General features: G+C 43.0%; 1 protein-coding gene across 1 annotated transcript; it reads right to left on the bottom strand.

Annotated features, from left to right (window-relative positions):
- Positions 1–966: 966 nt before the first annotated feature.
- LOC145341569 (extracellular calcium-sensing receptor-like) lies at positions 967–8,616 on the bottom strand. Its single transcript, XM_080186544.1, has 5 exons — positions 8,332–8,616; positions 6,314–7,147; positions 4,953–5,180; positions 2,243–2,366; positions 967–1,880 (listed from the first exon to the last, which is right to left on the bottom strand). Exons 1-5 carry the CDS (start codon positions 8,587–8,589, stop codon positions 967–969), a joined length of 2,358 nt encoding a protein of 785 aa, XP_080042670.1. The 5' UTR covers positions 8,590–8,616.
- Positions 8,617–14,684: the final 6,068 nt, after the last annotated feature.

The following is a 14,684-nucleotide window of genomic DNA, read 5'->3' as shown; positions in this document are numbered from 1 at the left end:
GTCCCTCGACCTTCTGCAATAACCTCTTGTGAGGTACTTTGTCAAACGCCTTCTGAAAATCCAGAAAGACCACATCCACCGGCTCTCCTCTATCCACCGCCTTCTTCCGAAACTGTTAGTGGTTGAAAATTACCAATCTCAAGAATCTAGACTAAATATATCTTTTGTCCAAGTCAAAGTGAAGAGGAAGATGTAAAGCAACTACAGCATGATTTCGGCAAACTTAGTGAATGGGCAAGAATATTGGCAGATGGAAAATGTGAGGCATTTCACTTTGGTAGGAGGAACAAATGCGGAGAGTATTTCTTAAATGGTAAGATATTAGAAATTGTAGATGTAAAAACGGCCTGGGTATCCTTGTCCATAAGTCACTGAAGACTTGCATGCAGGTGTAGCAAGCTATTAGGAAGGCAAATGGAATATTAGCCTTTACCACAATTCATATTACCTGCTGTCTGAAATATCCCTCTCAAATATGAATGAATACAGGTATGAAATCAGGATTAAATAATCAAGCATCATCATTTAAATCTCAATTATTTTAGCCTGTCAAGACTGGGGCAATGAAGTTCGACTTAAAACCCACTACAGCAAACACTAACATCCGTTTACTATCCGCAAAGTGCTGAACTTCAGGTCCTGCACGCTTGAGACGCAGTGCCGTGTGACCGTGCGATCATGTCAAATACTTAGAATTGGAATAGATGAATGCAGAGTTGAATTAAGGGCCCACAAGTTAATTTTGAGTATGATATGTTTAATAATTTTTGTTAAATTTTAATTTCATACAGTGCACACAATACCTCCCGCAAAATACAGCAAAGGAGTATTAAAATAAGCTTAAATAAGAATAGAATTGAGCTTAATAAATGAGCCGATCTGTAGGATTTAAATTAATTACTGTATAATTTTACGAAATGGAAAACGTGCCAGCGAAATGCGCGCCAACATTTTTTCTATCGGTTTTTAAAGTTGCTTTTCAATCGCTTTACTCATTAGATTCTTTTTTGTATTTTTTTCAGGAGTGATCATGATAATATAACATTTCGGGACATAAATGCAAAGTAGCAGACCGAAGCTGGAGGCCAAAATCGCAAACACTTCAACCGCTACCGTGTACTTCCCAGGAGAAGTCGCATACGCCGGAATAAAAGTTATCCAAACTGCGCAAAAGATGAGCATGCTGAATGTTAGACATTTAGCCTCGTTGAAATTGTCCGGGAGCTTCCGGGCGAGAAATGCCAAGACAAAACACAAGCAGGATAAGAAGGCGATATAACCTGATACAGAATAGAAGGCTGCAGAAGAGCCCACGTCGCATTCTAAAATAATAATTTCCCTGTAATGACTTGTGTTCCTGGTGGGGAATGGCGGCGCAATGATTAACCAAAGGGCGCATATTAAACCCTGAATGAGTGTTAGGAAGAAAACACTTAGACGCTGCTGTTTTTGACCGAACCACCTCATCCTGTTGCTGCTGGGATGGGTGGCGTTAAATGCCATCAGCACAAGGATGGTTTTAACCAAAATGCAGGAGATACAAAGGACGAATGTAACCCCGAACGTCGTGTGGCGTAGCATACAGGACCAATCAGACGGCTCGCCAATGAATGTAACTGAGCACAGAAAACAGCAAATCAATGCTAAAAGAAGGAGGAAGCTCAACTCGGAATTGTTTGCTTTGACCAAAGGTGTTTCCCGGTATCTGAAAAAAATAGCAGCTATATTTATAGCCATGCACATTCCAATCAATGCTAACATCACCAGGATAATTCCCAGGGTTTCTCTAAAAGCCAGATACTCTATTTCTTTTGGTATGCATTGATCTTTCCGTTCATTGGACCAGTACATGAAGTGACATTTGATGCAGTCAGTGGAATCTGAAAAAGAAAGGACAAATTAATTAAGAAGTTTATGTTTTGGTATCTCTGAAGACGCGTGGGGAAAACTGAATAAAATAAGAACATAAGAAATAGGAGCAGGAGTAGGCCAACTAGCCCTTCGAGCCTGCCCCGCCATTCAATAAGATCATGGCTGATCTGTCGTGGCTCAGTTCCACATTCCCGCCCTCTCCCCATAACCCTTAATCCCCTCTCTCATCAAAAACCCATCAACCCGCGTCTTAAAAATATTTAGCGAGGCAGCCTCCACCACTTCAACGGGCAGAGAATTCCAGAGATTCACCACCCTTTGAGTGAAGAAGTTCCTCCTCAACTCCGTTCTAAACCGCATTTCGACTGACCTGTAATGTTACTGATCTCCCCATCCGCACAGGCAGCGCAGTCAAAGCAACAAACTGGTTGCCCTTTTCTCGCCTTTTTTCTTGTTCCAGGGGAACAACTTTCGGAGCACACTGCGCGGGGAATCTTCAAGGAAGGAAACATCAGATTATCTACCTTGTGATATTGAGAGACACGTGTGATTGCATCCTTACACTCAATATCTAGGTCCCCATTGGTAAAATTTAAACTTTATCATCAAGTTGATGATGAAATAAACTAGTAGTAATGCAAGTTGTGAGGAGGATGCAGAGATGCTTCTCTATCATCAGTGCCGGGGGATTTGAGTGCAGGAGCAGAAGTGTCTTGCTGCAATTGTATTGAGTCTTGGTGAGACCACACCTAGAGTATTGCTGTCCTTCCCTCAAGAAGGATATGCTTGCTATGGAGGGAGCGCAATGAAGGTTTGCCAGACTGATTCCCGGGATGGAGTGATTGCCTTTTGAGGAGGGATTGAGGAGACTGGGCCTATAGTGTTTGTCGAGAGTTGAGAAAAATGAGAGATGATCGCATTGAAGCATACACAATTCTTAAAGGCTCGACAGCTAGTTTCAGGATGCTTCTTCTGGTTAGGGGGATCTAAAACCAGGGGAGACAGTCTCTGATTGACAGCCAGTCTCTGATCGATTTAGGACTGAGATGAGGAGGAATTTCTTGACTCGGGGAGTGCTGAATCTTTGGAATTCTCTACCGCAGATGCTGAATCATTGATTATTTTCAAGACAGATATATTTGGAATATTGGATATTAAAGATATCAAGGGATAGGGAGTGCAGGAAAATGGTGTTGAGATAGGAGATGAATCATGATTTAGTTGAATGGCGGAATAGACTCGAGGGACCGAATGGCCATTCTTGTTCCTATTTCTTTTGTTCTACTATTCTTAAAATTTAAGTTCAGTTCATTTTAAGGATCGTTCACGTACTATCTTTTACAGACAAAGTGCTGCCTTACTTAATTAATAATGTAGAAAGTGCGAGTTACATCATGTCAAATAGGAAAATAATTTGGCAGAAATAACTGAATCGCCAAAAAATGTATTGAATTATTACGAATTTACTATCGTTGTCTAAAATAGGCAAGGTAAAAGGGTCGAGACATTTTAAAATATAAAAAAGCATGCCGAAAATAACACGTCTGTATATGGTTTGAAACAATTTTGAAGATTTTCTCCACAAAGGTTGCGAACAGAATTCGTGTTTTTCTGGGTCGGCTGAATATGCCCCAATTTATAAAATCTAAATGACAGCAAACACATAAACCAAATTCACTGAGAAATATCAGCCTCGGAAACAATGTCTCATCTTTCTTCTGATTCTTTGGGCTAAAATTCTGCTGCAGTCTGCAGGACTGGCAACTAAGAGGCCTGTGGACTTCGGATGAATGAATTGCTTGTCTGCATACGGGCGGGGAGGGGGTTATTGTGATGAAATGCAGCGTATGATAAAGGAAATAAAAATGGAAGAGTACCGTTGTTTCCATTACAGTTCGTCAGTTTTGAGGTAAGGTTGGGATCTGAAACCCGGTTTCCTCTCCACAAATATCGTCAGTCTTGCTGGGCTTTTCCAGCACTTTCTGGTTTAATTTCAGATTCCAAGCATTGGCAGCATTTTGCCTCTGGATTGCTCTTTGTTCTTTTTTATTCTTCAACCCTGCTTTCTCCCATGTTACAAATTCATCTTTAACATCACGATGCGTAATATTGCAAGTATCCTCAATGGGATTTTGTCAAACAATGCTGTGTGGGCGGCACATTGGTTAGTACTGCGGCTTCACAACTCCAGCAACCTGGATTCGATCCCGGTTTGGGTCACTGTCTGCATAGAGTTTGCACATTCTCCCCGTGTCTGCATGGGTTTGCTCAGGTTTCCTCCCACAGTCCAAAGATGTGTGGGTTAGGTGCATTGCCAATGCTAAATTGCTCCCAGGATGCGTAGGTTAGAGGGATTAATGGGGACAAATATATGGTGATAGGACCTCGATGGGAATGTTGTCACTGGAAACCCAACGGCCCAAATTCTGACTGAATGCAAAATTACGCCATCTGCCATGAATGGTTTCGAACCCGGGTCTCCACTGCATTACCCTGGCTCTAGTGCTCATTGAGACGTATAAGATGATGAATGGGATGGATAGGATAGAGGTGGAGAGACTCTTCCCGCTCAAAAAAGACAGTAGGACTAGGGGGCACAGCCTCAAGATAAAGGGGAGGCGGTTTAGAACGGAGTTGAGGAGGAACTTCTTCACTCAAAGGGTGGTGAATCTCTGGAATTCTCTGCCCGTTGAAGTGGTGGAGGCTGCCTCGCTAAATATTTTTAAGAAGCTGGTTGATGGGTTTTTGATAAGAGAGGGGATTAAGGGTTATGGGGAGAGGGCGGGAAAGTGGAACTGAGCCACGACAGATCAGCCATGATCTTATTGAATGGCGGGGCAGGCTCGAAGGGCTAGATGGCCTACTCCTGCTCCTATTTCTTATGTTCTTATGTTCTTAGTGACAATAACCCAATAACGTAATGGCACTCTACGCGGTTGTTTAAATCCAGTTTATTTCCAGTAGAACCTAACCGACTTTAGTAATTACCCCGCTGGGATTATGTTGCCAAATACAATGATTCTGCATTAATAACTATAACATGTAGTGACCGTACAGTCATTTTGAAATGGCAGACGTACCTCCTGACTACCACCACTCCAGATAATGTGCTTCGGATTCAAAACCAGTTCCTCCCCCAGAGGTGCAGAACCATCATAATGTCCAACTATCTTAATTTCAATGCCTCCGTTTGCATTCTTTTGCCAGTTTACAAAGTCATATGCAGCAGCCGGATTGCCTTCATCGTCAAAATACACCTTCTCGCCAATTGTCGTGGTGAAATGTAGGGAGTTCATGTAATGCAGAAGCTTTAGAAAACAACAGGATTTTGTTAGGCACTAAACATATGTAAAGATTGTCATTTACAATTTAAGATGATACCGTTTGAGTGATCTTTCCAAAACGATCAAGTTATGCTGAACTGGAGGTCTGGGCACCACTGTGACTGCAATTGCAGAGAATGCAAAAGAGGTTTACAAGAATTGCCCCAGGGATGAGGGACTTCAACTCTGAGGATAGTTTGGTGAAGTTGGGACTGTTATTCTTGGAGAGAAGTCGAGGAGGAGATTAGTTAAGAATTATGAGGGGGCTGAACAGAGTAGAAGGGAGAAGCTGTTCCCGCTAATAAAAGGGTGAAGAATGAGAGGGCACAGATTTCGTGATTTGCAAAATAAGCAACTATGATGTGACAATAAACAGCGAGTGCCATGGGCCTGGAATGCACTGCCTGGATGTGTGGTGGAGGCGGTTCACTGGAACAATGCAGCATTAGATGATTATTTGAATAGAAACAATGTGCAGGGAACGGGAAAAGGCAGGAGAACGGCAATAAGTCATGACGCCCATTTTTGGAGAGTTGGTGCAGACACGATGGGTCGAATGGCCTTCTGCGCTGTAACAATACTGTGTATAAGAAGACTTTATCGATTCCTTGTTTACTTTGAACAGCGAGTATTTCACTATTGAAATTTAGTAAAAGATAATGCCTCCTACATTGGCTAAGATCAAGTGTAGTATCGACATGCTGCACTTGGTTGAAGTCATTGGGTTACATTTCAGCTTCATTTGAAGCAATTTTTTAAAGCAGCATCTCGGCCTTTTGGCTAAGACGCAAATTAGATCAAGCCTTGGAAGAGGAGCTACACCTACTCCAATCAGCTTGGACCATGTAGATCAAGCCCAAGACAGGAGGTGAGAGCCCTGTCTTGGCAGCTTTGATCGGGAATGTATCAACTTGTTGGGACTCTGAATTGGCTTTAATTTGACTTGATTGGATTGGAATAAAGTAAATAAAAAAAACTGCAGATTCTCGACACCTGAAACTAAAAGAGGAATGCTGGGAATACTCAGCAGGCCGGGTAACATCTGTGGACAGAGAAATAAGGTTAACGTTTCAGTTTTGCACACTTTCTTCAGAACAATGTACAAATATATTTCCTACCTGCCACGCTTGGAAGTTTGAGATATGGGCACACGTATTATTTTTGAATGGCCCTCTGCCAGTTTCACAGGAAAACATTCTATGAAGCGCGTGTGCGAAAGTATAAACTGCTTTATATACATTGTAGGAAATTCCGTCCAGTTTTTGGTCAGTATAGACGTCATGTACTCCAAACAAAGATTCATTTCCGGTGCATTGAGGGAGTCCGGAAAAAGAAGTCGCATTCTGTGTAGTGTTACCTAAAGTTAGGGAGCATCTGAAGGTCACTTCCCAAAACTCCCTTACGAAACTGTCACCAGGAAACATAGAAGGATGGAGCCTGAGCAGGAAGTCCTGCAACCCTGGAACTTCTGCCACACGCACAGTGGTCCCGATTGCCCCGGTCAGAAACCTCGGACTTTTATCTGGGGCAATAATATCTGTGGTAATCCAAGCTTCGCTTCCTATCCACTGTATTCCAGTGAGATCTTGCCTTAAAATCTCGTGAAATAAAACGCGCATGTCCCCCGATCCTGCAAAAGCCACCACGACCTTTGTGGAAGAATCTTTAATCACCTGCACGATTTTCGAAATCTTTTCTGCGGAATCGGTTCTGTACAACGATTCGGAGAAAGCAATGCAAATGCCCAAATTCACGGCAGCTTCTGTAAAGGCTTTCATTCCCGAGTTGCCATAGGCATTGTTGCTGCTAATGGTTCCAATCCAAGTCCACCCAAACCTCTTCACAAGTTGGACCAAAGCCCTGGACTGATGATAATCACTTGGTATTGTTCTGTAAAATGTCGGATATTCCTTTCTATTACTGAGACAACCACACGTGGAAAAGTAACTAACCTGCAGTCAAACACACATGTAAAGAAATAACTAGTGTGAGCTTTAAATAAGCAACTTTCACACTTTCCAATATTCTAATCATTAGGATCACTAATTATAAATTATAAATATATGCCTCATGTAAATTGCGAACATGTGCTCATATTCAAGACTAGGGCTGTGATTAATGGAACTTACTCAATCAGGGGCCAATGCGAGATTTAGTGACAGATCAACAAGTTTCCCTTCGTTAACCTGAAGGAAGTGACACAAACGGGGGAATAACAGGAGACTGAACTTGCATTCCTCTCTATCACCCTTCACGGGAAGATCCAATGCATTTTACAGCCTGTTAATTGTTTCATACTCACAGACATAGAATCATACAGAGCAAAAAAGCCCCTTCGGCCCATCCGATAATAACTACCATTAAACGCGCGTTAATCTATTTTTCTTCGCTCCTCCCATATCCATGATCGTCACTGTTAAACATAAACGAACTGGGAACCAATTTGTGACACAGTGGTTACCACTGCTACCTCACAGTGTCAGGGAACTCGGGTCCGATTCCCTGTTTGGGTCACTGTCTGCGTGGAATCTGCACGTTCTCCCCTGTTCTCCGTGGGTTTCCTCCGGGTGCTCCGGTTTCCTCCCACAGACCAAAAGACATGCTCGTAAGGGTGCATTGGCCATGCCAAATACTCCCTCAGTGTACGCAAACAGGCGAAAGAGCGTGGCGACTAGGGGATTTTCACAGGAACTTCATTGTAGTGTTAATGCAAACCTTACTTGTGACGCTAATAAATAAACTTTAAAATTGGCCCAGCAAAGTCTCCCAAACAGAAACTTGGCAATGACCAGATAATTTACTTAATTTGTAGATGTCAATTGAATGACAAATTTGTCCAAAACGCAACCGTGGGTGTCCTTCTACCAATAGTGCCCCAGCTTTCATTAGGTCCACTTCAAAGAAAATAGATTTTTTTTAACATATTATCTAAAAAATGACATTTTTAGATGTGCATCATTTCCTTCGCGCCGCCTGAACTGCCCGTTTAGACTCTGCGAACTTGAAACCTCAAACTACCCACCCAGAGCTACCATTCCATCAGGCTGTCACCTAAATATCCACTTAATATATATCTAGCAATTTATTGTTTTATTCAGATATATGACAATGGCTGAGTAATTTAGCTGAATCTCACCATTGGTATTTTAAAAGGACTGATTATTCTTGCCACTGCTATAGACTCTGAGGAACCATCGCCACCAACAATGCCTGGGATGTTAAGTGTCCTCTTGCAGTTATGACCCGCAAACGTTTCTTCCTGCCCATTAACCAGGGCCAGAGCGATTTCTGTTGCAATCTTGGGTGATGCGCAGTCATCATAAATCCTGTAGCCTAATGTGATGTCGGGGAGGAGTATCTGGTCCTTGTTTATTTCCTGTATTGCAAAAATCATTGTCTGCACAAGGCGAAACGCCCTCGAATCAAAACTGAAGAACAAACATAGTTAATATTGAGAGAAGATTGTTCAGGCACCCTGTGCAAAGTTCCTTGGCGATATCAACAACTAAGGCACACACTCAGTTTACAGAATATTGATTAGAATGCGAGTCTTTACAGCTAGTCAAGTCTTAAAGCTGCAAACAATGTGACTGGAGATAGCATTAAGCATAGGTTAAAGAGATGCCCGTGACTGCTGAAGTGTTTGCCAACAGGAAGAGAACAATCTTGCCTGGTGATTGTCGAGCGTGCATTCGGCCTTTGATCTTCAGGTAAATGTTCTCCAAGGCGGCCTTCATGACACACGACAGCGCAGAGTCGCTGAGCAGAGACTGATAGCCAAGTTCCACACATGAGAACGGCCTTAACCAGGATCTTGGATTCATGTCACATTATTTGTGACTTGCATGGGCTTGCAACATCTCGCTTACTGTCTTGTCTGGAGACAATACACGTCTCCTTAACCTATGCTTAATGCTATCTCCACTCACATTGTCTGCAGCTTTAAGACTTGACTAGCTGTAAAGACTCGCCTTCTAGTCAGTATTCTGTAAAGTGTGTGCCTTTAAATACACTGTTCGTGGTCAGAACTCCCCACTCATCTGACAAAGGAGCAGTGCTCCGAAAGCTAGTAGTGTTTGTTGTCAAATAACCCTATTGGACCTGGTGTTGTGAGACTTCTTACTGTGTTTACCCCAGTCCAACGCCGGCATCTCCACACCGTGACAGCCAAACAGGCCCATGTCCCACAAATGAATAAAAAAGCTGGCCAGGCCTTTCAACAAAAAAATACAGAAGTTGTGCTATTACATTTCATGACCAGTAAGCAAGGTATCCTTTACACAATGCCGGCTGATTCAGACAATCAACAGGGTTTTTTGAAAGGAATTCATGTTTGACTATTTTATTATAGATTGATTTAGAAGGAACAATCAAGGTGCATAAAGGAGAACCTGTAGTCCAAAAGGCATTTGATAATGCACCACATCAAATGTTATTTTATAAAGTCTGAACTCATGATGTAGGGGTAACATTTAACATGCTAGAGGATTTATTAGCTAATAGGGAAAAGAGAGCAGGAATAAATAGGTCAGTTTCAGCTTAGCAAGCTAGAACCAGTGGAATGTCACAGGAATCAGTACTGGGGCTCCCACGATTTACAATCCATAAAAATGACTTGGATGAAGGAGCCAGATGTGTCATAGCTAAATTTACTGATGACACAAAGATCGGTAGGAAAGTAAGCTGCCAAGAGAGTATAAGGGGCTACATTTTATGGCCTCGCTCACCCAGATACTGTAAAATCCTGCCCGAGGTCGATGGACCTTCACCCGCTCCAATTCCCAGTGGCAGGCGGGGCATCAAAAGTCCAGCCAAAGAGTCTACAAATTCATGTAAATAGGTTAGATGAGAGGGTAAAATATGACATGTAATACAATGTAGGAAAATCTGAACTGACCCAATTTGACAGGAAGAATAACAAAGCAGCATTTTTCTAAACAGAAAGAGACTGCACAGCTCTCTGGTACAGAATCCAGGGACATGAAGTTAAGGCCGCAATCTGATCTGCCATGATCTTATCCAAAGGCGGGGCAGACCTGTGGTGCCAAATGGCCCATTCTGCTCTTAATTTCTGTGTGCTAGAGTGGCACAGTGACACTGCTGCCTCATAGTATCAGGGGCTTCGATTCGATTCCTGGCTTGGGTCAATTGTCTGTGTGGAGTCTGTACATTTTCCCAGTATCTGCGTGTCTGAAAGACGTGCTGGTTAGGTACATTGTCCTGCTAAATTCTCCCCCAGTGTACCTGAACAGGTGCCTGAGTGTGGTGACTCGGGGGTTTTCACAGAAACTTAATTGCAGTTTTAATGTAAGCCTACTAGTGACACTAATAAATAAACTAAACTAAAACTAAACTAATGTGTCGCAAAGCGAATGGAGCAAAACGCTTGCTGCAGGACGCGTTTTACTATGATAATCAATGTTACATTAATTAGCTATTTACTACTGCTGCCAACTGCCATCCTGAATAAAATTTCAAGGTTGGGTTTTCACCATGTCCCAATGTCACCGGTAACGGAATACACACCTGTCTTTCGTTACGTAAGGCTTTAAAGTTAAAACTTAGTCGAAACCCCAGAACGGTTACGCCGGAACTGAACTAACCTTCTGCACTTGGTTTCTTCTGGTGGTTTTGTAAATAAATTAACCTGCTCGAATCTGTCCGAGTGCAAGTTGAACATTCCGCCGAGCACGATGTCCCCATCTTTAAATATACGGGGTCGATAGAATTTCCCGCGAAGTCTACAGATTAGCCCCTTGGTGCTCCATATGAAAAGTACCATCAGAAGCAATCCAGTCGTTAGCTGCAACATTGCCATGTGAAGCTATGCCACGAATAGAGTTCTATTTGTCCTCTTTATAAACGGGAGGTAATGGACCAATGGATTTCAAATGACGATAGAGTTACCCCCGCTGGGAAAAGAATGTTTCCCTCTGTGAAACAAAGCAATGTCTCAAACGTATGAAGATCCCGACGCAATGTCCCATCACATCCCGTGTGTCAGTTTCTGAGTTATGACTGCATGCCTCATTTGGCAATGAATTCCGTAGTCAAAAAAAAACTACAGGAAAACTATCATTAATAAAGGAATTGAGTGAGAGGAGCAAAACGAGTTCGTAAGTTCAGCAAGACCGAGAGATCACAAATATTAGAAGCGAAAGTATTTACAGAGTATCCAGGATGAGGAATGTGTTTTAAGGTTGAATAAATAGGAGGAATGGCGAAATAACATTTTTGCAGGAAGAGCAGGGGAAATAGGTGAAGTAGCAAATCCAAAATATTCTTTGGATAGCTTGAACGCAGAAGACTAAGCGTTGGTGAAATGAGTGCTAAAGGGATTCTGTCGGCTGGATAATGAGGATGAATAAGTAGCAAATGGTTACATCTTATTTATACTTAGCAAACTGGCCATTGACAACATGCAACCCGACTTGTCTTTGTTTTCTTGGGCCCTCACAATTGTGAAATGAACGGAGGAATAAAATAGGTATTTGTGTTTAGTTAACGGCTATTCTAAATGATGAAACGAGTCCCGGTGAAGCTGCACCTCAATAACATAACCTAAAAAGGATCAAGCCAATGTTGTTTAAGAAAGGGCTGATGTCCTGATGAAGCTTTATTGGGAACAAAGATCTATAAATAATCTCACCTCTAAAGCGTTACACGGTGATTTCCTGTACAAATGAGAAGTAAGCATGCATGCTAAAATATAAGTGCGAATTACTACGTGTTACATCAAAGGAAGCAGAATGTATATGTATTCTGCAATACCCCTTTGGATTCTTCCAGGACCATTCAGCTCCTGCCCTCATTATAATCTTGTTTCAAACATGGGCAAAAGGGCTGAACTTAAGAGATGAGGTGAGAATGCCCTTTACATCAAGGCAGCATTTAACCAAGTGTGACATCAAGGGGCCCAAGCACAAATGAAGTTAATAGACATAGAAATAGAACACTACAGCACAAACAGGCCCTTCAGCCCACAAGTTGTGCTGATCACATCTATACCTACCAAGCCATAGAACTATCTGTAACTCCCAATCCCATTAAATCCCATGTACTCATCCATTAGTCTTTTAAAAGACCCCAGCAAGTTTGCCTCGACCACCACTGACAGCAGTCGATTCCACTCACTCACCACCCTCTGAGTGAAAAACTTACCCCTAACATCTCCTCTGTTATTGCTTTCCAGCACCTTAAACCTGTGTCCTCTCGTAGCAACCATTTCAGCCCTGGGAAATAGCCTCCGAGAATCCACCCTATCTATTCCTCTCAACATCTTATAAACCTCTATCAGTCACCTCTCAACCTTCGTCTCTCCAGGGAGAAGAGTCCCAGCTCCCTCAACCTATCTTCATAAGGCATGCCTCCCAATCCAGGCAACATCCTTGTAAATCTCCTCTGCACCCTCTCAATAGCTTCCACATCCTTCCTGTAGTGAGGCGACCAGAACTGCGCACAGTACTCCAAGTGAGGTCTGACAAGGGTCTTATAAAGTTGCAGCATTATCTCCTGACTCCTAAACTCAATCTCTCGATTAATGAAGGCCAGTACACCATACGCCTTCTTGACCACATCCTCCACCTGCAAGACTGATTTAAGAGTCCTATGGACCCGGGCCCCAAGATCCTTCTGGTCTTCAACACAGCTAAGACTCCTACCCTTGATATTGTACTCCTGCATCCCATTGGACCTGCCAAAATGGACCACTACACATTTATAGAACATAGAACACAGAACATAGAACACTACAGCACAAACAGGCCCTTCGGCCCACGAGTTGTGCCGATCACATCAACACCTATCACATCGAAGTCCATCTGTCACTTCTCCGCCCAGTCTTGCATCCTAAGTATGTCACATTGCAACTTCTGACATCCCTCCAGACTATCCACAACACCACCAACCTTCGTATAATCAGCGAACTTACTAACCCATCTCTCCACTTCCTCACCCAGGTCATTTATGAAAATGACAACCAGCAAGGGTCCTAGAACAGATCCCTAGGGCACTCCACTGGTGACCCATCCACAACCACTCTCTGCCTTCTGCAGGCAAGCCAGTTCTGGATCCACAAGGCCAAAGCCCCTTGGATCCCATGCCCTCTCATCTTCTCAAGAAGTCTTGCATGGGGGACCTTATCAAACGCCTTGCTGAAGTCATATAAACCATGTCCACCGCTCTTCCTTCATCAATGTGTTCAGTCACATTTTCAAAGAACTCAACTAGGCTTGTAAGGCACGACCTGCCCTTGACAAAACCGTGCTGACTATTTCTAATCATTCTAAACTTCTCTAAATGCTCATAAATCTTGTCCCTCAGAATCCTCTCCATCAACTTACCAACCACTGAGGTCAGACTCACCGGTCAGTAATTTCCCAGGCTATCCCTGTTCCCTTTCTTGAAAATAGGAACCACATCTGCAATCCTCCAATCCTCCGGAACCTCTCCCGTCTCCATCGACGATGCAAACATCATTGCCAGGGGCTCTGCAATCACTTCCCTTACCTCCCACAGTACCCTGGGGTACATCCCATCCGGTCCCAGTGACTTATATAATTTAAAAGTTCCAACACATCCTCTTTCTTAACATCCACATACCCAATGGGAATGGAGGTGGGCAATCCACTGGTTGGAGTCATAGCAAGCACAAAGGGAAATGGTTGTGGCACTTGAAAGTTAATCATCACAGTCCCTGGAAATTGCTGCAGGAGTTGCTCAGGATAGTGTCCTGGCCCAACCATCTCCAACTGCTTCAGCATTGATCCTCCTTCCACTATCAGGTCAGAATTGAGGTTGTTCATTAAGAATTGCACAATTTTCAGCACCATTCACAACTCATAAAATGCTGAAGCTGTCCATGTCCACATTGCAATAAAACCCAGATAATATACAGGCTTGGGCTGGCAAGTGACAGGTTACAATCTACAACAAGATAAAATCTTAACAGTCAATGGCATTTCCATCACTGAATCTCTTGCTACCAATATTCTGAAAGTTACCATTGACCAGAAACTGAATTGAACCCAGCAAATAAGTACTGTGACAAGAAGAGCAGGTCATAGACTGGATATGTTGTGGTGAGTAACCCACCTTTTGACTCCCCAAAGGTTGCCTACCATCTCCAAGTCAGAGATGTGATGGAATGCTCTATACTTTTTTGGATTCATGTAGCTCCAACAAAATTCAAGAAGTTCAACATCATCCAGGACAGAGCAACGAATTGGCACTCCCTCCATCACCAGCTCATAGTGACCATAGTGTGTACTACTGACAAGGTGCACTGTAGCAATTTGTCTAGCCTCCTTCAACAGTACTGTCCAAATCTGTAACCTCTACCAGCTAGAAGGAAAGGGGCTTCAGACACATGGGATCATCATGATCTGCAAATTCTCCACCATCCCGACTTGGAACTATATTGCCATTCTTTCACTGTTAGTGGGTCAAAAATCAAGAACTCCACGCGCCCCCCCCAACCCCCCAACAGCA

The sequence above is a fragment of the Carcharhinus amblyrhynchos genome, chromosome 3 (genome assembly GCF_965287045.1).
Source record: "Carcharhinus amblyrhynchos chromosome 3, sCarAmb.v2.hapA, whole genome shotgun sequence".
Classification (NCBI taxonomy): domain Eukaryota; kingdom Metazoa; phylum Chordata; class Chondrichthyes; order Carcharhiniformes; family Carcharhinidae; genus Carcharhinus; species Carcharhinus amblyrhynchos.
This window is presented reverse-complemented; position numbering and strand designations above follow the sequence as displayed.